The 20,904-nt window shown below is 36.6% G+C and overlaps 1 protein-coding gene across 2 annotated transcripts in view; it reads left to right on the top strand.

Annotated features, from left to right (window-relative positions):
- The first annotated feature begins 15,813 nt into the window (after positions 1 to 15,813).
- LOC132049839 (ethanolamine-phosphate cytidylyltransferase) overlaps positions 15,814 to 20,904 on the top strand; it is a 21,700-nt gene continuing 16,609 nt past the window's right edge. Inside the window, exons 1-3 of one of the 2 annotated variants that reach the window (XM_059440792.1) lie at positions 15,814 to 16,316; positions 18,966 to 19,201; positions 19,478 to 19,650. In XM_059440792.1, coding sequence (XP_059296775.1) covers positions 16,021 to 16,316; positions 18,966 to 19,201; positions 19,478 to 19,650 — 705 coding nt within the window. In that variant the 5' untranslated portion in view covers positions 15,814 to 16,020. The remainder of the gene's footprint in view (positions 16,317 to 18,965; positions 19,202 to 19,477; positions 19,651 to 20,904) is intronic. The other variant, XM_059440791.1, reaches the window with a different exon arrangement.

Raw genomic sequence — 20,904 nt, 5'->3', positions numbered from 1 at the left:
ATTTGGGTATGGGAAAGGGGACGGCGTTATATACACACTACCACCTGATCAGCTGGTCACATGATGATGATGATGATGATGCCCAAAGAGGTCGATATAATACGATGGGATGCCCACAGAGGCTTGACAGTCCTTATATATATATATGTGTGTGTGTATGACCCCATGTATGCATGTGTACCATTTGGCATATCATTGTCTCCTCCGCCGATTCAGCATAGAGGTTGCATTCATTTCATCCTATGTACTTTTATGTCTCTTTCACGTTACTTTCATGCCTTACATACTCAGTACTTTGTCCGTATTGACATCCCTTTTCTGGGGGCCCTGCGTTTTATGGCCGCAGGTTCAGGTAGACAGGTTGGCGTCACCACTATGCCACCGGTTTTCATTCAACCTCATTCACCATTTTTTGATCATATGGTGTTCCCCATTTCCTGTGGTGTGGGATGCCATGGGCGAGTCTAAAAGGCTCTAGCCATCTTGTGCCACCACACCACAATAGGGAAATGGTGTGTGGTGATTTTCTCATTGATAGACACCCTCCTCGTACTGTTATTTCGACGTGTAAGGCTTGGATTATTTTCCAACGGTCCTTTTGGATCGTTTCTGGTACGATTTTCGTCTTTGTGTGTGACTAGGCATGCGTTCGTGATTTCTGTTATCCTGATATGTACCGATTTGGAATCATTTTGTCCTTTGGTGTACTATTTCGCGTGATTTTAGAGATTATTTGAACCACTAGTACAATTGGGATAGAATCCCTTATTGTTTTTACTCGTTTTGAATTCTGATTTGTGAATTGAGGGGGAAATTCATTTGGAAGGACCTAGAATCTTCCATTTTTCATCCCTGGGGTAGATTTTTTCATGTTATAAATATATATTGTGCGCGACATTAGAGGGGATCTTTTCTTTTTTGGAAAAAAGCTGCTAAGACCCGACTGCTAGGGTTTGAGTATCTTGATAATTTATCCCAAAAATACACCATATATATACCTACATTACAAAATATATAGAGATATTACAATATACTACCATAATACATAGGATATTATTCGAAAATAGTATATTATAGCTTGAAAATTAAGAAGAAAAGGCTTGCAAAAGGTTTTTTGGGTGTTTGTTGTTGAAGACTTGATTTAATCTCCCTGTTTGATCTTTGGGTTGCCTTCGTAAGAGGTAATACTCCTATACTACTCTTTATTTCAGTTTCAGTCTTTATATGAATTTAAATAGTTGTGTTGTTGTTTAAATATGTGTTTCAAGCTTTATTTCACTGATTTGAATGCATTACTGCCTTAGTCTTAGTTAATGGTATAGTGCTGATGTTGTATAAATTGCCATAATATGACTGGATTTTTTTGAATCATGACGAGGTTTTATTACGTTGTTCTCTTTCCGGAATTTATTAGCTAAATGTGATATAAAGGATGATGTTTTGAGGTTTAGTTTTGTTGTGTTAGGTTGTTTAAGGTTTCAGCTTTGTTATATGGTACTGTTTTATTAGAAGTCTAAGTGATTAGTGTTGTTCTTGTGATTTCTGTTCATCATGATGTGAGAATGGTCTTGTTTGATAACAATGGATCAATTTAGTTTACCGACAGTTTACCTTAGACAGATATGGTTTAGGTTCTAGATATTAGCTTCAGATTGGTTTTGCCATAAAAGTTGAATCTTTTCTCTAGAAATCATGTTAAGTTTGAGTTTTAAAAAGTTAAATTTGATCCTTTTCCATCATTTGTTGGTTTTGAATTACCTTAATAGTTTAACATCTTTTAAAAGTAACTTAAGGTTTTGAAGCCTCATTGTTAGTTAAATCTTTTGATATCTTAAAACTCACCTCTGAACCTGTGTGTATTGCTAATGTTTACCTAGAATCTGCTTTTTTTTTAAAAAAAAAAAAAAGGAGGGTTTTTTTGCTTAAACTCTTATTTGTGGATCTCATACTTAATATAACAAGTTTTTTTTTTTTTTTTTTTTTTTTTTTAGCTAGTTACCTAAACTATCATAGAATGTTGTTATGTTTTAGTTTGAATTTTGAAATGCTAAATAGGTAGACTTTACATATTCTTGTTGATTGAATAAGTAGGAGTATAAAAAGGCTAAAGCGAACCTAAGAAGGAAAAAAATGGAACTCGGTTGGTAACCTCGCCTTCTTATTCTTTCCCTCTATATGCTTTATTTCTTGGACGCTTGATCTTTGATTGAAATCTGTCCTCTAAAATAGTGTCATGAGTTGATTAAAAGATTAAAACTTTGTTGAGTTTACTGTCATGCTGAAATGGAGGACAAAATTTGCTTTTGGAAAACAAACAAGGTTCTTGCTAGTTGTTTTGTAATCTCAGACCTATATGTTCACATGTTTTTCCATTCTCCCTTGTACTGTTCAATCTAAGTATGATGTTTGGTGGCCTAGGAATAGAATCATGATCCTCTATGACCATGGTCTAATTTTTTATGAGTGTTTCCATGTGAATTCCCCTCTGTCTGTGATTTACTGTGATCTTACCTAACCTTTACTTACACTTAGGGTAGATTCATGCTCCCCTGATTCTTGTGAACTTGTTTAATCTTGTTTTGATCACCCTCTTTAACTGAGTGAGACCTTTGTTGTCTTCTATACTTTGTTTTGGATTTTTGTATGTAAGCTTTAAATATAACCAAGTGTAGATCACCATTTGGGAGTCCTGTTGATGTTTCATAAAGCTGACTTCGATCTAAAACAGACTTTAATAACAGTTACACCTCATGACTTAAAATATTAAGATCGTGTTTAGCCTGAAACGGCAAAATAAACCCGTGAAACGGCTCTAAGTTTGCTTAAACTAAAATTGGCTTTGTAAGCCATAACCTCAAACTTACATTGATTCGTGGTACCTTGTTATCATATAAGTAAAACTAGGTGAGTCATTACCATTTAGTTAGTCTAAGAAGTGATTAAAAGATGAAATTTCTAGAAATCACATGGCATTGCTTGTTTTGATTGAGGCTAGAACTAATCACTTGTTTGCTTGCCTGCTTAACTTGCCTTGCTACTTCTGAACTTTGCTAGTTATATGAAGATGAAAGTGATCTTTCTTGTAACCTCTTGCACATATTTGAGATTCCCTAGATGGAAAGTTAGTAGAAATGTGAAAGTTGTAAGGTTTGTAGTTGAATTCTGATCCTAGAAGAGTTTAAGTGTCATTTTGAACATTATGTGGGTTGTTAATACCTATTCTGTTAGCTTATTTAGAAGAGGTAGAAGTGTAGGGAGGTTGGAGTTTAAATTTCTGTTAAAACTAAGTATAAGAAGTCTAACTAGTTCTTGAGACTACTGCGTGAATTGTCTTCCTTTTTTTACATGTTATTTACCTAGAATATCCTGCAGCCTATTCCTTCTTATAAATTGTGCTCTTTCAAGTTGGTTCTTGAATATGGTTTTCTTGGAACTGTTGTACCTAGTATCTCAACATAGAAGAATGGGCATGGGAGGGTTAAAACTAAGCCTAAAACTGCATGAAAAGGTTAAATTCAGTATCTGTGTTGTTGTCTTTTTCTTTGCCATTTGCCTGATCAATTCTTGGCTTATATGATTATACCCTGTCTTTGCTTATTGTTTGAGACGACCATGACCTAATATACCACATGTAATTTAGAGTAAGTACCACAAACACTATATCTCCCTAACTGGGTCACATGATTTAGCCTCCCTAAGTTTGTTTTCTTTAAACTCCTTCTGATTAAGACTATAACATACCTATACTTGCACCTAGGAAGAGTATCATGTTTTTTTAGTCTCACTTTGGATTCCCTGAACTGCCAGTATATCTGTTTGAAACTACCTTTTGGTTGTGACTAGTTATGATCACTACATGTACCTACTTGATTCCTATTTGTGCCCTTGGCTCGTTTATGTGACTTTGGGAGTAAAATTGAGTTAGACTATCATTCGAGGACTTCACCAATCTCCCTATAAGACCTAATGTTGCTAGAGGCACCTTGTGATTTGCAGTTGAACCTTTGGTTGAAACAAAACTCTAAACTTGAACTTGCTTTGATCTTAACTAATGAAATTGGGGAATCTGGAATTACTTGAGCCTATTGTTTGAATCATTTAGGCATCTAATCATGTGATAGGCTAAAAGCTAGACTGAAATTGATTCCTCCACTTATGATTGCCTTGTGCTATCCTATTTTAGGAAATCAAGGACAAAATGAACTAGACACTAGATTAATCTAGGAATAGTCTCAAAAATACACTCATGTTTAACTTGATCCTCTTATCATGCTTTATTTTGCTTGGATTTCTTGAAACTGAAAAAATAGTTGTTGTTCATACTCTTCCTGTGTTTGTCTCTTTGGCTCGATTGACAATCCCTTGATTCTTTTCTTCTATCTGCTACTGTCTTCCCCTGTCTTCATTTAGACTCTTACCTTGTTCATGTAACTGTTGCTTGTGTGATTCTTGGCATAAGGATGTTTAGCTTGGCCTTGCTTTTTGCGTACACTGAAACCACCGCCAAACCATGATGCATCTCTTTTTTTTCTTAGTTAATTTTTAACCATTCTTTATGGTCCTTTCCGCTCGATACTTGGAGCTTGTGAAGTTTTAAGAATGAAGGCACGTTTAACCTTGATTACTTTAACCATAGCGACATTGTTCTTCTTCACTATATGTCTATTGAAGAATTGTTTGTACAACACGTGTAACTAAAATCTTATTGAATTTCTTTCACTTTGGACTAAATTAACCATTTGAGTTTTCATCTCCATTGTTAATAGGTAAAATATGCATTTGCTTAGCAAAACTACACTTTTTTGATTAATGGAATACACCCTAAAACTTGTTATTTTAGACTACAAATAGAGTAAGGAAACAAGATGTACCTTAGTTTGGAATAGTTATTTTGAAAAGTATTAGGAAGTGTAGTTTATATTAGTGTACGTAAGAGGGTATGCCCTTAAAGGGTTTGCTCTGTATACAAGCATATCACGTAGTATATCATGTATATCATGGTTAACACTTGGAAATTTCACTAGAAATTTAGGGCCATAGTACTTACTAGAACTCAATTTTAAGTTCTTTTGTTTAGTAATTATGAAGCGAAGCAATTTTTTGGCCATGTAAATTTAATTTATGTCTTTGATCAAGTATTTATGTATTGTATATCCTTTGTTATTTGAAACCTTCAAATAAACCATTTCATCAACCCAACTTGAAATGAGTATACGTTGGAATTAAGATGAACCCGATTGCATTATCCTCTTATCTCATTTAAATTATGAACTTTAAATGTTTCATAATTATCCAATTGGAACCTTTATGAGATTGTCGTATTTTAAAGTTGCCAAAAAATGAATTCCATTTAAGACTAGTTCCTAGGCATTAATGTAAATTGGGGCACGATTAAAGGGACACTCGGTTCTTATGAAATTTGGGAGTCTTGAACATTTATGAGCGGACTTGGATGTGGATTGATTTGGATTATTATTCAACCTTGTGCGATGGACTATTTAGTTGAATCATGACTGAGTCATATAAATACGATTAATATACGGAATAACATGAAAGTTATTTTCCTAAAAACTATTTTCTATACTAAAAAATATTTTCAAAATTATTTTTAGGGCTCGAAGAAAAATACCACTTTTGTTTCTTGAAAGTCATAATGACAAAATCTTTTGTTGCGGAAATATAAGTAAAATACTTTTTAGATTTAATCTAGCATAATTAGAACCCGTGGATAATATCATGCCTAACACGAGGAATCACGGAAATGGATTAGGATTCTTTTAAAACTTAATCGACTTTTAAATACGAAAATTGGTTTTCCTAATTTCAAAAATAAGACTATAAAATAAGTCCATTTGGTACCATCTAGTCTATGAAACCTCTTTCCCTAACACTTTCTTTTTTAAATGAGGCAAGCACGAACGAATGAAACATACTTGCCTCTCTATCTCTCTCTCTCTCTCTCTCTCTCTCTCTCTCTCTCTCTCTCTCTCTCTCTCTCTCTCTCTCTCTCTCTCTCACTCACTCACTCAGTAGGATATAACAAGGCCCCCGGGGACATTTCTTTGGAGGCAAACGAGATACGAATCGAAAAAAATAAACCGACGGGACAATATCTAAACCACTCACTTAGCGTGCTATATAACAACAAGATGTGGGCTCTTCCTGGAATTAATTAACAATGAATCCGTGATTTGAAAGTTAGTCACTCCATTATTCTTCTTAGACCCGATTTCGAATCCGGCTACGTACGCAATCGTCCTGTATTATTTAGTCGATACTCTTCCCTTCAAATCATCCTTGACCTCGATGAGAATCCAAATTCAGAAATTGGGACTTAAGAAATGCTCAAGGCCCCCACGAGTTGGGTAATAAAACCATAAGGTTCTTCTTCACTATATGTCGTCGGTGTAACTAAGAATTCACGATCATCATTGTTAATGTTTTGGCATGTGAAACAAGATGTACCTTGAGAGAAATGAAGCGAGCCAACACATAATATATAGACATAAAAAAAGCGGTTTCAAATAAACCATTTCATCAACTTGGAATTGCATAAATCAACACTGTGTTTCATCCTCTCTTGAATACGCCCCGAACCGTGGCACGGGCGTAACATGAACATGAACATGAGTATTGTAAGCATGAAATAATGGGCTCGAGAAAAATACATGAAGTCATAATAATACGGTTTAAAGCATAAACACTAGATAATATCATAAGCGTAATAACCGAGAAGTCACATGACACCACCACGGGGAGAAACGCCGGGACAAGGCCCCCGATCTCGGCAAAGTCAAATAAAGAAGGACAATATCTAAACTAAGCCATCTTAGTACCTTGCCCGGGGTACAAGACATAAAAGGGGACATCGGTACTTTTGATGACATGAATGGAGAAATCCAAAATATATAGACATGAAATTGAAACAATGAATGGGAATACCGAAAAAACATGAAGGAATCATCCAAAAAACATGATAATAATTATAATAATCGGAACGGGGAGAAATGTGGAGTTTAATCTCGATCTCTTGTACTATCCTACGTTGGCAATTAAGGAATCGTCGTAGTTTGACGTTGGCATACGTATTTCCGAGCCTTCTCGGTATTAATACAACTCCCGAACATGAAAGACAACGAAGACATGATTTTCTCGATTCTTAACATGAACATGGATACATGAAGACATGACAATAAATACATATATAAATATATATATACAAGCTTTTTTATGGAAATAAGCACAATATCTCATATCTTGTGTTATAGAACCCATGGGATACAAGTCATGGGTTTTCATAGATTACGGAGCGAGTCTCAATCACCAAAACAGTAAAATTAAGACTAATTAAATGGGATTGCAAACATTGACAATATATTATTTAAATCCATGGTTCAAGTGTCTAGGGTTTATCATGAATATACCTAGAATCCTAAAACCTGGGTTGTAATCATGGAATACTGAAACATGGGGAAGAACAGAGATGTTTCCACATGTGGATAGTGTCTACATACCTGGTAATGTTCCGATTTGCAACAAAAATCTGATCATGGAAGGAGAATCCTAACCCTTGGTCTTGAATTCCTATAATTGGGTTTTCTTGAAAACCCTATGTTAAGAGCATGAGATTCTACTTAGGGTTCAACGGAAATTAATGGAATTTACTTAGGATAGTGTTAAGAGGCTTACCTTGATGTTTGGAGAAGTTGAGAGGATAGGGTTTTCGTGTTAGGGCTTGAGAGGAATGGAAATAATGAAACAAAAGCTGAAATTCCCGTTCTTTTAATGTTCCAGTCGCAACACCGTTACGGATCGTGTTACGGTCTGTAACATATGTTACGGTCCGTAACACTAGACCGTAACATGGGCCAAAATTCCAGTGAACAACTTAGTTCGGAGGTCAGGCTACAATCACCTGTTACGGGCCGTAACACATGTTACGGTCCGTAACATGAGTGCAAAATTCCAGTGATTCTGATTTCTGAGGTTAAGATACGCTGCCACGTTATGGGCCATAAAACATGTTACGGTCCGTAACGATGAACCGTCCTTTGGTCCAAAAGTTACGAGACGGTGATTTCTCAAGCGTGCCGGTTACGGTATGAGAGACGGGCCGTAACACATGGTACGGGCCGTCCCTTGGAGCGTAACACATGGTTTTCTGAACTACAATATATTTTCGATTCTAACACTCTCCTTCTTGGGTTTCTAACCTCCTGGGTCATGGATATGGTTTAGTACGGATTTTACGAGGTGTTACATTTACTCAGATTATCCTTTAACAATTGTTACATTTGTTGTCTTTTCATAATTGTATCCTCAGCAGCTGGTACTGTAGTTTCTAGTAAGGGACTAATAGATAAGTGTGGTGGAGAATACCCATAGAGAGATTCAAAGGGGGTGCATTGTAAGCTTGTATGGAAGTTGGTGTTGTACCACCATTCTTCGGCAGTGAGCCAATGTTTCTAATGGTTAATCCTATTGCAAATCCATGCACCCGAGGTGATTCTTTAAACATTTAATTATTGACTGTTTCAGTTTGACCATCACTCTGAGGATGGTAAGCTGTGCTATAATGTAGTTGAGTCCCCAGAAGTTTAAACAAAGCTTCTAGAAATTGATAAGGAAGATTTTCTCTCTATCAGTGACAATAGACTCAGGAATACCATGCAGACATTGCATTTTTGTCCAAAACACCTCAGCTACTGTAGCAGAAATATAAGGATGAGAGAGTACTATGAAATGAGCATACTTGGTCATTCTATCAACTACCACAAGTATCACTTCCTGGTTGCTAGACTCTGGTAACCCTTCAATGAAGTCCATACTAATGTGACTCCAAGCTTGGTTAGGGACAAGAAGGGGTTGTAGCAGTCCAGGATAAGCTACATTCTCATCTTTACTTCTAAGAAACACATCACAACTTGCTACAAACTCAACAACCATCTGTTTCATTCCAGGCCAGTAAAATAGTTGTGATAACCTTTTGAGAGTACCTAGTTGTCTAGAGTGACCACTCGATGGAGATTCATGGAAGGTGCTGATCAGTTGATTCCTGAGACCACCAGGTGCCCCAATATAAACCTTACCCTTATTCTTGAGAATACCAGAAGAAAAATGCTGCAAACTGGACCCTTGTAAGTCTATTGTGAGCTATACCATCAATTTCATTGTTTGAGGGCCATCCTCATAACTAGTTGTCACTTCTTGTATCCAAGAAGTAATAGAATACTAATAGCCAACAATTGTCGAACAGAGGCTTCAGAGTTAGTATCCAAACCTTCAATATGTCTGGAAAGAGCATCAACAACTCTATTCTCAAAGACCCTTCTTGTATTGCACCTCATAATCCAATCCAATCCAAGCAACTTAATTGATCCCTTTTGTTGTATGGATGAAGTCACTTTTTGCTCCAACAAATATTTCAAACTATGATGGTCGGTTCTGACCACAAATATTTGAATTGTAAGTGGTGTCTCTATTTATCCACTGCATTTAACAAGGCTATATACTCTTTCTCGTATATTGACTTAGCCCTATATTTTTGTGCTAACACCTTGCTAAAGTAGGCAACTGGCCTACCCTTTTGAATTAAGACAACACCAATACCATTATGGCTAGCATTAGTTTCCACAATAAACTCTGTTGAATAATCAGGCAATATTAAGAAAGGAGCAGAGGTCATAGCAGACTTGAGGGTTGAAAAGGCTGCATCAGCTTCCTCATTCCACTTAAATGAGTCGTTTTTTAGAAGATCAGTAAAGGGTGTGCAAATGGAACCATAATTAGTAACATAATTTCTGTAGTAACAGTCAGCCCTAAAAATCCCCTAAGGGCTCTAAGTGAGCTTGGTTTAGGCCACTCATCACGGAGTAATCTTAGATGGGTCAGTAGCAACACCCTCAGCAGTGATTATGTGACCTAAATACTCCACTTTGGACTGAGCAAAATAACTCTACTTTGGACTGAGCAAAATAACATTTGGATATTTGGCAAACAATGAATGTTTTCTCAACAATTCAAATACTACATTTAAGTGCTTAACATGATCTCCAACGGATACACTATATGTGAGTATATCATCAAAGCAAACCAGCACAAATTTTCTCAGGAAAGGTTGAAAAACTGATTCATTAGTGCTTGGAAGGTTGCAAGTGCATTTATCAAGAAAAATGGCATGACTCTAAACTCATAGTAGTAGTTTTGTAAACATCTTCCACCTTCATCCTGATTTAGTGATAACCAGCTCTCAAATCAACCTCGTAGAATATCACAAATCCATGCAATTCATCAAGTAAATTATCAACTATAGGAATTGGATGTTTATCCTTCATAGTTATGTCATTTAACCCTCTATAATCCACACAGAATCTCCAGGTTCTATCCTTATTTTTTTTTTACAAGAAGTGATAGGTGACTCTGCTGAATGATGCCTTTGATGAGCATTTTCTTGACCTGTTTCTCCAATTTATTTTTCTGATAGAAATTGTACATATAAGGCCTCAAACTTATTGCATGGCACCAGGTTTGAGTGGAATAGTATGGTCTAAAGATCTAATATGTGGCAACGATTTAGGCTCAACAAATATATCTTCATATTGGCCTACTACTCCTTGCACTGCTTCACCTACTTCTTAAACTCATCATAAACATGTGGGCTATTAATGTTTGTCCCTTTTTCGAAACCTTTCCCATGGTCCTTCTAGAGATTATGTTTAACTTACCCTCCTCATAATGCCATGCAATACCAGCTTGTTTCCCTTCTACCAATAGTGACACAATTCCTCTCATGGTCAAACTTGGTAGGATTATGTTTCGTCATCCAATCATTACCCAAAACAATGTCACAAGCTCCTAGTGGAATGATGATTAAATCTTCCTGGAAAGTTCTGCCTTGCATACTCCATTGGAAGCCCTTGCAATGAGAAGCACACATTTACATAATTACCATTGGTTACTGTAACTCCTACTGGAGAGCAATAACTGGCCTTATAACTAGTTTCTATGACAATGTTTGTATCAATGGAACTGTGGGTGCTGCCAGAATCAATAAGTAAAGCTAGGTTTTTATGTTTAGCATAACCATCGACTACAATAGTATGGACCCCTTGATTGCCACGTGTCAACGCACTCATGCACATAGCCTCTTTAACAACTTGTTTCTATTTAACTTCAATGACCAAATTAGCATAAGAAGGATCTCAACTTTAGTTGGAAACTCAGGACTGGTTTCTACTTCTACCAATATCAGTTCAATTTTTTTTAGCATTGATGATTCATCACACCTGAAACACAGGTAATTACTCCTCATTTACTCATACACCTCAGGACTAAGCTTGAAAGTATTATATATAGCAACATTTTCTATTGAATTCGTGGTATTAGTAGTACTTAGCACTTTGAAAGTTTTGAGACTAGCTTCAGTCCTCATTTGGGCAGCTTCAATAGCCTGTTCCTGTATTCTAGCTTGTTTTACTACAAACTTAAGTGTGGTAAGTTTGAACAACTTGACCCAAAACCTGATTTCCTCCTTCAAGGCTCCTATGAAGCTGGATACAAAATGTGCTTCATCAAGGTGAGGGTTTCTAATCAACATTTGAGCCTTCTTATCCTCAAACTTACCCAGAATCAACAGTACCAATTTGACTCAATTTGTTGAATTCCTCTACTATATTATCCATCAAAGCATCTCCAAATCTACTGACTAATTCTTCCTTGAATTTAATCTAGTCAATCTCACCCCCACTCAATACAAAAGAATGATACCAAGTCTCAACTAATCCATTCAAATAAACTGCAATAGCTTCTACTTTTTGATTGTCTTAGAATTGATATAAATTGAAATACCTCTCACATTTACGGATCCAAACCTTAGACTCGTGTCCTTCAAAATTGGGCAATTCTCATTTAGGAGGGGGAATTGGAACAACTTGATTTTTGTTGAGCCTAGGTTCTTGATTTTGTCTCTTTTCTCGAACTGCTGCAGGAAAAATTCCATTTCCTTTTCGATTTTCACCCTGGGCTCTATTAGGTACCTTCTCAAGAGCAGTCAACCTCTCCAAAATCAGCTCTAAGGCACCCTGAATTCTCGTCTGAGTGTTTCTAACCTCTTGTTGATGTGTGAGCGGCTCATTCAACACTTCATCATATCGAGTCAATCGCTCTTCCATAGTTCTCAGTCGTGTTCTTTCTGCCATAGCTATCAACAAGTCATGAAATCGAGGCTCTGATAAAGAATTGTCAAGATCCAATTATGGATAATTTAATCGATAATCGATCAACACTTTTGGGAAAATTTCGAAATATAAATTGGAATTCAAATACAAGAGAAATCTAGATGAATTAAACTAAGCTAAGCAATGATAAAATAGTCTCCATAGCCGATGTTAATCTGTAGAAAGATATGAGAAGAGAATTAGAAGTGGGAAGAGAGAGAGAGTAAGAAGAAGAGGAAGAAGAGAAATGAGAAAGAAGTGAAGATACCAGATAATCGTTACCTCTCTCTCTCTCTCTCTCTCTCTCTCTCTCTCTCTCTCTCTTACTATGCTGTTTAACAACCTCTGTTATGTGGATCTATCCCCACCCTTCTTTCTCATTATTATGAATGAATCCCAGTCGCTCGATTTGAAAGTTAGTTACTTCCTCATTCTTCTTAGACTCGACTTCGAACCCAGCTACCCGCAATTGTATGTATTTTTTACTAGGGTAATGATAAAGGCGAGGGAAATATTTTACAGAAAATCAAAATATAGCGGTAGTTTGCAACCGTCATAATATCAGTAAACCGCCAGTACCCGAAAAATTTAGTATGTGTTTGAAACATTACCATTTTATGTTGTATTTTGTGGCGGTTCATTTAACCGCCGCGACATAACCATCGTAATATCTCCAATTTTTTGTAGTGTTGGCTTATCTCAAGGGCTCTCCTTAGGATATATCACTTCAAATACACCTCATACACTTATTATCATGCCAAGTGATATTGTACTAGCTTGTAGCCTCTTTCAGCACGCAAAACAATATTTCCAATTTTATTAACATGCTTTAAGTATTAAACTTAACTCAACATTTTTCTGAGGCGCTATATACACGTGCCCCCAAAATTTAAAACCTGCAGCACTTTTTGATTTGATAGTTTCCACTTTTCAAGACAAAGCTGGTTTAACCTTAACAAGTGGGAGAACTAACTATAGTGGTCAATTGCATGTGCCCGAAAGCGTTGCTCGAAACTATGATCCTCGAATTAGACTTAGGAAGCGGCCCCTACAAAATGACCAAGCGCTAAAGGATGTCGTACAAGTTCACCCACCCCTCAATTGTATCATGGTCCCAGATCCTAAACTAGATGAGATGCAAGACACAATCCACATATAAGTCCCACAGACTAAGCATCTGCCCAACGAACAACGCATGAACCTGTCTAAAAAATTTTGACCGAGTCTTAAGGGATAGACTGCATGTTTAACCAACTCCCTTAACAGCCTCCCAAGGATCCAAGAGAGGATATCATCAGTTCTGCAGGCTAACCGAAGACTTACAAGTCAACTTTGGAACCCAAGCACCCGAACGACTATATAAATAGAAGATCAAGGACAAGCTTCCGGGCACTCAATATCCAACGAAGTCAACTATACACTTAATTTTTCTTATATTTTCTCTTTTGCAAAAGCACTATACTTAGTTCTTGAAGACCTCTCTTTAAAGGAGATAATTTGTACCCCATGCATTCTCCCCAAGACGATCTCTAGTGTTGGCTTTTAGCTCTCTAACTCTGTGCATTGCATTTTACCCCAACAGACTCATATGATATAAAAAAAAAAAAATTCTACGTTGTAATTCTATTTCGTTATTATCTTTCACTTACTTATTATTCATATACTTTTGACACAAAGCTATGGGCCTTGTTCCTTAATTGTCAGTAGGGCAAATAACAATTAACTAAAAGGATATGCCAACTTATGGATGATAAAGTTAGTTCAAACTTATGTTTTTAAATTAGTGTAGCTTCCCCTATTGGCTCTTGAGAAAAAGGTATGAAGTTGAAGAAATAGTTGAGAGATAATTGGCAATATGTTTTGTAGGGAAAAGGTTGGATCTTTCAAAATGAAAGTGTCTTTGTAGTGATATATACATATGAAAAGGAAGTGATGGTAGAGTAGGGAGGAGGCTAAGTAAGGTAGTATTATATTTGGTAGGATTAGTAGTTTAGGGATTAGTTATGCTGAGATTATTTCTTATCGATTGTTTAGTGTGGTGTGTATTTTAAAAATAACGTAACATGCATTGCATAATTTCTAAAAAAAATATTTATTTATAAGAATACCTTTTCCACATTCCTATACCTCAACAAGCAAGTTGGATGGTAAGGACAATATTGACGGCAAGTAGTGTTGAGTCAAATTCGAAGGGGTCCCCTTTACTACAGCAGAGCATGATCGATCATATTTATGAGTCAGGTGCAGATGGGGTCAAGACAGCGCGTTTCCTCTTTGGGTATCTTGTGGGCCTTGTGGATAGATTGTTAAAATTGGGGACAAGCTTAGATTCCTAATGTGTGATGTGTGACTAGCCATCGAGTCTTAGGGTAGAGACTAATAGAGTGGATGAAATGGTAGATAAACGCTACATCCAAATTGATATGCAGAAAATGAAGGGGAAATCCGACCAATGCTTAAGATGATTTTCACTCTTTGGGCAAAAAGATATCTTTGAGCATAAAAGAAGGGATCCAAGTTAATAGCAAGAGAGATAGCATGTGTATGCATGTTATATCACCAAAGCTTAGAACTATCCTACAAAAGTTATTTTTGATGTAATCTGCTTAGGTGATAGGTGTGGGTGAGGTTATGAGATTATAGGTGTGATGTGTGATGTGTGACACAGAGCTAGAGACAAAGGAGCATCTGTTTATCGAGTGCAGGTTTGCAAGACAACTCTGGAAGAGACTAATAGAGTGGATGAAATGGCCGTACCAATGAAACACTAGATAGCATCCAAATGCAACAGTGGATACTTAGAAAGACCAAAGGAAAATCCAGCCAGGCCCATATGCTTAAGATGATTTTCACAGAAGTAGTTCAAGCAATCTGGGCAGAAAGGAATTCAAGAGTATTTGAGCAGAAAAGAAGGGATCCAACTAGTATAGCAAGAGAGATAGCATGTGTATGCAATGTTAGAGCATCACCAAAGCTTAGAACTATCCTACAAAAGTACTATTTTTGATGTAATCTGCTTAGGTGATAGGTGTGGGTGAGGTTATGAGATTATGCTTTATGACAAAGCAAAGCTGAGATGTAGTTTTGCTATGAACATATTTGTTACTTGGTGATTAATACAACCGCTTAATTACCAAAAAAAGTACTTGAAGGGCAATTATGTCTTTAACCATGCTTATATATTTAATGATACTTCTTGGTATTGCTAATGACATGTTTTGCTATGTATTAATTATACATAGGATAATATCAAATAGGTAGTATAACTAATCTGTCGGTTGAAAAAGTGTACCAAATAAGGGATTAGTAATACTAAAGCTAATACATAAATTATTTTCTCTAATACATCCTACCAAACGATCCCGTAGTGATAAACCATGCAGAGATGTTTACCATGTGTTACTTTGGCCAGCTAGAGGTGTTTTACAATTAAAATTGTCCAAGTAAAGATGTCAATTTGTACATTAAGCCAAAGTTGATATACCATTTCTTAATTCCAATAAATTACAAGGTCACCCATGCAATAACCAACCATAGATGCTGTACCTGTTACGCTACGTTTATGTGACTGCTTTACAAGTGTTTGGTCCAAGTTCTAATAAACGTGCCATCCAAGTGCTAACCATTAAAACGAGATACGAACGGCGTTATAAATGAAAGAAAAAGCACTTTTTCAAACCTTTTGCCTTTTCTTCCTCACAAAAATTCTAGAGAATAAACATACTAATCTTAGAAAAAATTAGAATGTTAGTGTCATTGTTTTTACAATAACAAATATTTTCGAAATTTTGGAGTACTAACAATAATGGGTTCAGATGGAGGACATTCGGAAAATGTGCAGAGTTCACGGTTTGTTGCCACGTGGCTGGTGGGAGGAGTGGTGTTAGGGTTATCAGTGTTAGGGTTAAGTTTTGCTTTACCAAAGAAGAAGAAGAGACCCATAAGGGTATATATGGATGGTTGTTTTGATATGATGCATTATGGACATTGTAATGCGTTAAGACAAGCTAGGGCTTTAGGTGATCAGTTAGTTGTTGGTGTTGTTAGTGATGCTGAGATTATTGCTAATAAAGGACCACCAGTTACTCCTCTTCATGAGAGGTACTAATATTTTGGATTTGTGTTTTTATTTTGTTTGGCATTATGTGTGTTGTTTTGCTAAATATGGTGTAGTTAGATAGTGTAGATATGGGAATATATATATGGTGTAGTTAGTTTTCTTGCTATTCTGATGCTGTTTATGTGTTACATGAGCCGAAAAGATCTGCGTACACTCTACCCTCCCCAGACCCCACTTGTAGGATGACACTAGGTATGTTGTCGTTGTTGTTGTTGTTGTTGTTGTATATGGTATAATTAGTGTAGATATGGGAATATTCCCAAATCCATGTAATAAGGTAATTAGGAGGTTGTGGATTTTGTTTTAACTGGGGACATGGAGAGATTTGTGGCAAATGTGTTTTTTGATAATTGTATGCCTAACCTAGCACTTTCATATTTATGTGAATTAGTATCTTTGAACCAATAGAAGCTGTTTGTTCAGTTAGTGTGCTTTAGTTTTGTTGCTTCGGTTAAGTGTACTCCCTCCGGTCCGCTTTACTTGTCGGCCTTACTAAAAATAGATGGTCCAAAAATAGTTGTCATTTTAGAAAACCAAGATATAATTAACTATTAGTTTCCACCTTTACCCTTAATATATAAATGTGGAGAGAGATTAATGTGGTGAAAAAGGGAGTAGTATTAAACTATGTTACTCGGACTCTTCACTTTCGGTGCCGCACCCGTGTCGACACGACATGGGTGTGGGTGTGGGATGCGCCTGATACGGTCAACCGATTTTGGATACTTCACCAAAATCGACGTAAATTACGGGCAGGATTAAATTTCTTTAATCAAAACTAAAGCTAAGGTGAAATTGAAGAAAATGGAATACCTTGTATATAAAAATTTCTATGTCACTCGTTTCTCTTATCTCCTTCAGGGATTCTCATTTTCTTGATCAATATTTTTCCTCGAGTTTTCCACGTAATATTCCATAATTTCGGTTTTTATAACTCTATTTTTTAGCTAAGTTACTCGGACTCGAATTGCGGGGTGTAGTCCGATACGGGCACGGATCTGACGGTCGGATCCTTCATGATCTAAATTCTAAGATTCGGGGATACGGATCCAGGTATGGATACGGGTGCGGGGATTCGGCTAAAAATGATTGAAATATCTAAAAATAGAATTATAAAACCTAAATTATGAGATATTATGTGGAAAACATGAGAAAATATTGATCAGAAGAGGAATCCGTGGTGATAAAGGACAAGGAGTGACAAAGAAATTTCAATATACAAGGTATTCCATTTTCTTCAAGTCCATTTCTGACTTTTTCTTTTTATTATAAAAATCATTGGATACGTCCTAATTTCTCCTTGATTTTGGTCAAAGTACCCAAAAGCGGTTGACCAGATCGGGTACGGATCCCACACCCACACCCATACCCATGTCATGTCGACACGGGTGCGGCACCGAAGGTGAAGAGTCCGAGTAACTTAGACTTTAGATATTTGAATTTTTTAGCCGAATCCTCGCACCCGTATCCATAATTGGATCCGAATCTAAAAATTTAGATCATGAAGGATGCAACATCTAGATCTGCACCCGTATTGGACACCCGCACCCGAGTCCGAGTAACTTAGGTATTAAATTGAGATAAAAAAATAAATTAGGATAATTTAGTCAAAGAGAGTAGTATATGAATGGTTGTTTTGATATGATATATTATGGACATTGTAATGCGTTACGACAAGCTAGGGGATCAATTAGCTGTTGATGTTGTTAGTGATGCTGAGATTATAGCTAATAAAGGACCTTCGTTTACGCCTCTTCGTGAGAGGTGAGATTTTGGATTTATAGTGTTTAGTGTTTTTGTTTTGTTTGGCTTTATGTGTGTTGTTGTTCAAATTGGTAGGTTTGTTTTAATTGGGGATATGAGGAGATCTGTGGCTTGATTTTTGACAATTGTATATCTAACCCTGCACTTTATCTTTATGCGAATTTAGTATCTTTGAACCCATAGAAGCTGTTTTTTCAGTTAGTGTGCTTTAGTTTTGTTGCTTCGGTTAAGTGTTACTCTCTGCTTTATCTCTTTGATTGACTGGCTAGCTAATACTTATAAAGTTCTAGTAGGGGAAGAATCTTTCTTCCAAAACCTTAAAGCATAACTGGTAACTTTCCTGGGAAATCTTTTCTAGATTTGGTGACTGTATAGACATGTCCTACAGTGGGAAACTGGTGAGGATGGGTTCTTTAGGTTAGAGAAACAAGCTTCTATGGGAGTATTTTGGGTGAGGATGGGTTTTTTGGGTTACTGAAACAAGGCTTTATAAAGTGTTCAACTAGCAACAGAGGAGACCTCAGATCAGGGTGAAGTTTGGTCTGTCAAGATAGCACGAGTTGATTATCATGGCAAAGGTTTGGCCAGTGTTCTTCTAAGAGAACAGTTTTCCTCAGCTCAGAACACCATTTCCACCAGAACTTTCCTAATCAACTGATGGCTTCATTCCTTCATTTTGCTTATTGTCTGATACTATTGCCCTTGAAAGAATCAAAAGGAATTTAACAAATATAATCATGTCAATTACCACTAGTTCTCTTTTGCTGTGCTTGACTGTGATGATTATTATTGTTTTGTCTGTTGCTTGGGATAGATTTTCAATCAAAAGAATTAACTCAGTATCGTGCTTGTTGATTTGTCCCTAGGATGATTATGGTTGGCGCTGTTAAGTGGGTGGATGAAGTCATCTCTGATGCCCCCTATGCTATTACTGAAGATTTTATGAGGAAACTATTTGATGAGTATAACATAGACTATATCATTCATGGGGATGACCCTTGTCTTCTTCCTGATGGAAGTGATGCTTATGCCCTTGCTAAGAAAGTTGGTCGCTATAAGCAGATCAAGCGCACGGAAGGAGTTTCAAGCACTGATATCGTTGGTATGTATGTTCTCTTGATTCTTTGGCGGTGAAAACCTCCTCTTCCAAAACAAAGTTGGCATTTGTGTGTGTTGGAATGGCTAGTTTAATGTTTGGGGCTGCGTGGCAGCATCTTGTTAGTGCCTTGCTATTTATACTAGTTAGATTACTGATGTAAAGATGTTTTGGCATTTGTTAATATTCAAAAGCTAAAATTTCAATAATTAAATTGCAAGAGCTTATAGGTGCTATTATTGTTTGTGTAATTAGTATTTGTTTTATAAATTTTCCATGTAGGTCGAATGCTTCTTTGTGTGAGAGAGAGGTCCTCTGTTGACTCCCCCAGTCATGCCTCCTTGCAGAGACAATTTAGCCATGGTCACAGCCAAAAATCTGAAGATGTAGGCGGGACACGCGTATCTCATTTTCTTCCTACATCTCGTAGAATTGTACAATTTTCCAATTCGAAGGTCAGCCTCTTGCATATAATCTCTCTAGTGGTAAATTTATCGCTCACGAAGCAAGAACCAAAACTTTTAAGGTTTGCTTGGTGCCTGATAAATTCTTCATAAAGTGATTGTCCTCATTAATATGTGGGCTCTTTAAGTTTTCCTCAAAAAAAAAAAAAAAAAAAAAAAAGGATTTTGAGTTAATATCTATGTAGGAAAAGCAGGAGATTGTCAGAGTGTGAAAACTAAACTGTCACAAGTTTTGTAACTCATCCTGCCTCGTGGTGATTTGGGACAAGGAGGAGGTCCCTAGTCAATTGAGCAGTGAAAGAATAATCAAGTTTTCTGATTTTCTTATGTTTCATTTCTCAAAAATGTGCAACCTGGGAGGCTTTGTAGTAGTTTATATATGGCTGCTGAATAGGTTAAGGGAAGAAAAATAAAAGGGAGAATTTTTAATTTTGCATCAAAAGAAAGATAAAATTACCAAAACTATCCTAAATGAAAAATCACCCAGACAGCCCAGGGTGCGTCCCGTCCAGTGCTCTGCACATGGTTTTGCATGTTTGTTTTCCTTGCTTCATTTTGGCATATCAGCTTATTTCTTGTTCTCCTTTTTCCATATTTAACTATGTCTTTGGGATTCATTTTGTGCTAATTTGCTGCCGGAGCTTGCATATTCATCACACTCCACAATTATTAGCTTTTAACATCAAATATTCACAAAATTAGGCCTCTAAACATTACTAACCAACTCAAAATTTTTTTTGGTGAAGTAATTAAAATGTATTAGAATGGCATCAAGAAGATGCAGAGGTTACAACTAAGCATAGAGCTGCTTCAAACAAGAATTAACATGAAGCTAGCTGAGCAAAAATCCTGTAAACCAGTCAAAAGATCCAAAAAGATATCCCCTAAGACCCTACTGTGCTAGAGTTAGGGAGCTAACAAAATCCAAAGATTATCCACACTGTTTACAGGAGAAAAAAGTGCCAACTGAAAAGAGTAACTAAACATCTAGCCTTAATGCTACTTATGGAAGTTGATATTCCATCAAAACATCTGCAGTTTCTCTCTTTCCAAATACTCCAAAGATTGCTGCTGGGATCATCCTCCAGATCCTTTTGATGGTCTTGTCAACTCTCCAGCATATCCAGCTAACATAAGCATCTTTGATGGAAAAGGGCATCACCCATTGGAGGCCAAACAAAGAGAAGAAGAAATACCATATGTTAGCTGTTATGGGGCACAAAAAAATGATTTAACCCTTTTCTT

The sequence above is a fragment of the Lycium ferocissimum genome, chromosome 3 (genome assembly GCF_029784015.1).
Source record: "Lycium ferocissimum isolate CSIRO_LF1 chromosome 3, AGI_CSIRO_Lferr_CH_V1, whole genome shotgun sequence".
Taxonomy (NCBI): Eukaryota; Viridiplantae; Streptophyta; class Magnoliopsida; order Solanales; family Solanaceae; genus Lycium; species Lycium ferocissimum.
Note: the sequence above shows the minus strand (reverse complement) of the source record. Positions and strands in the feature narration are given on the sequence as shown.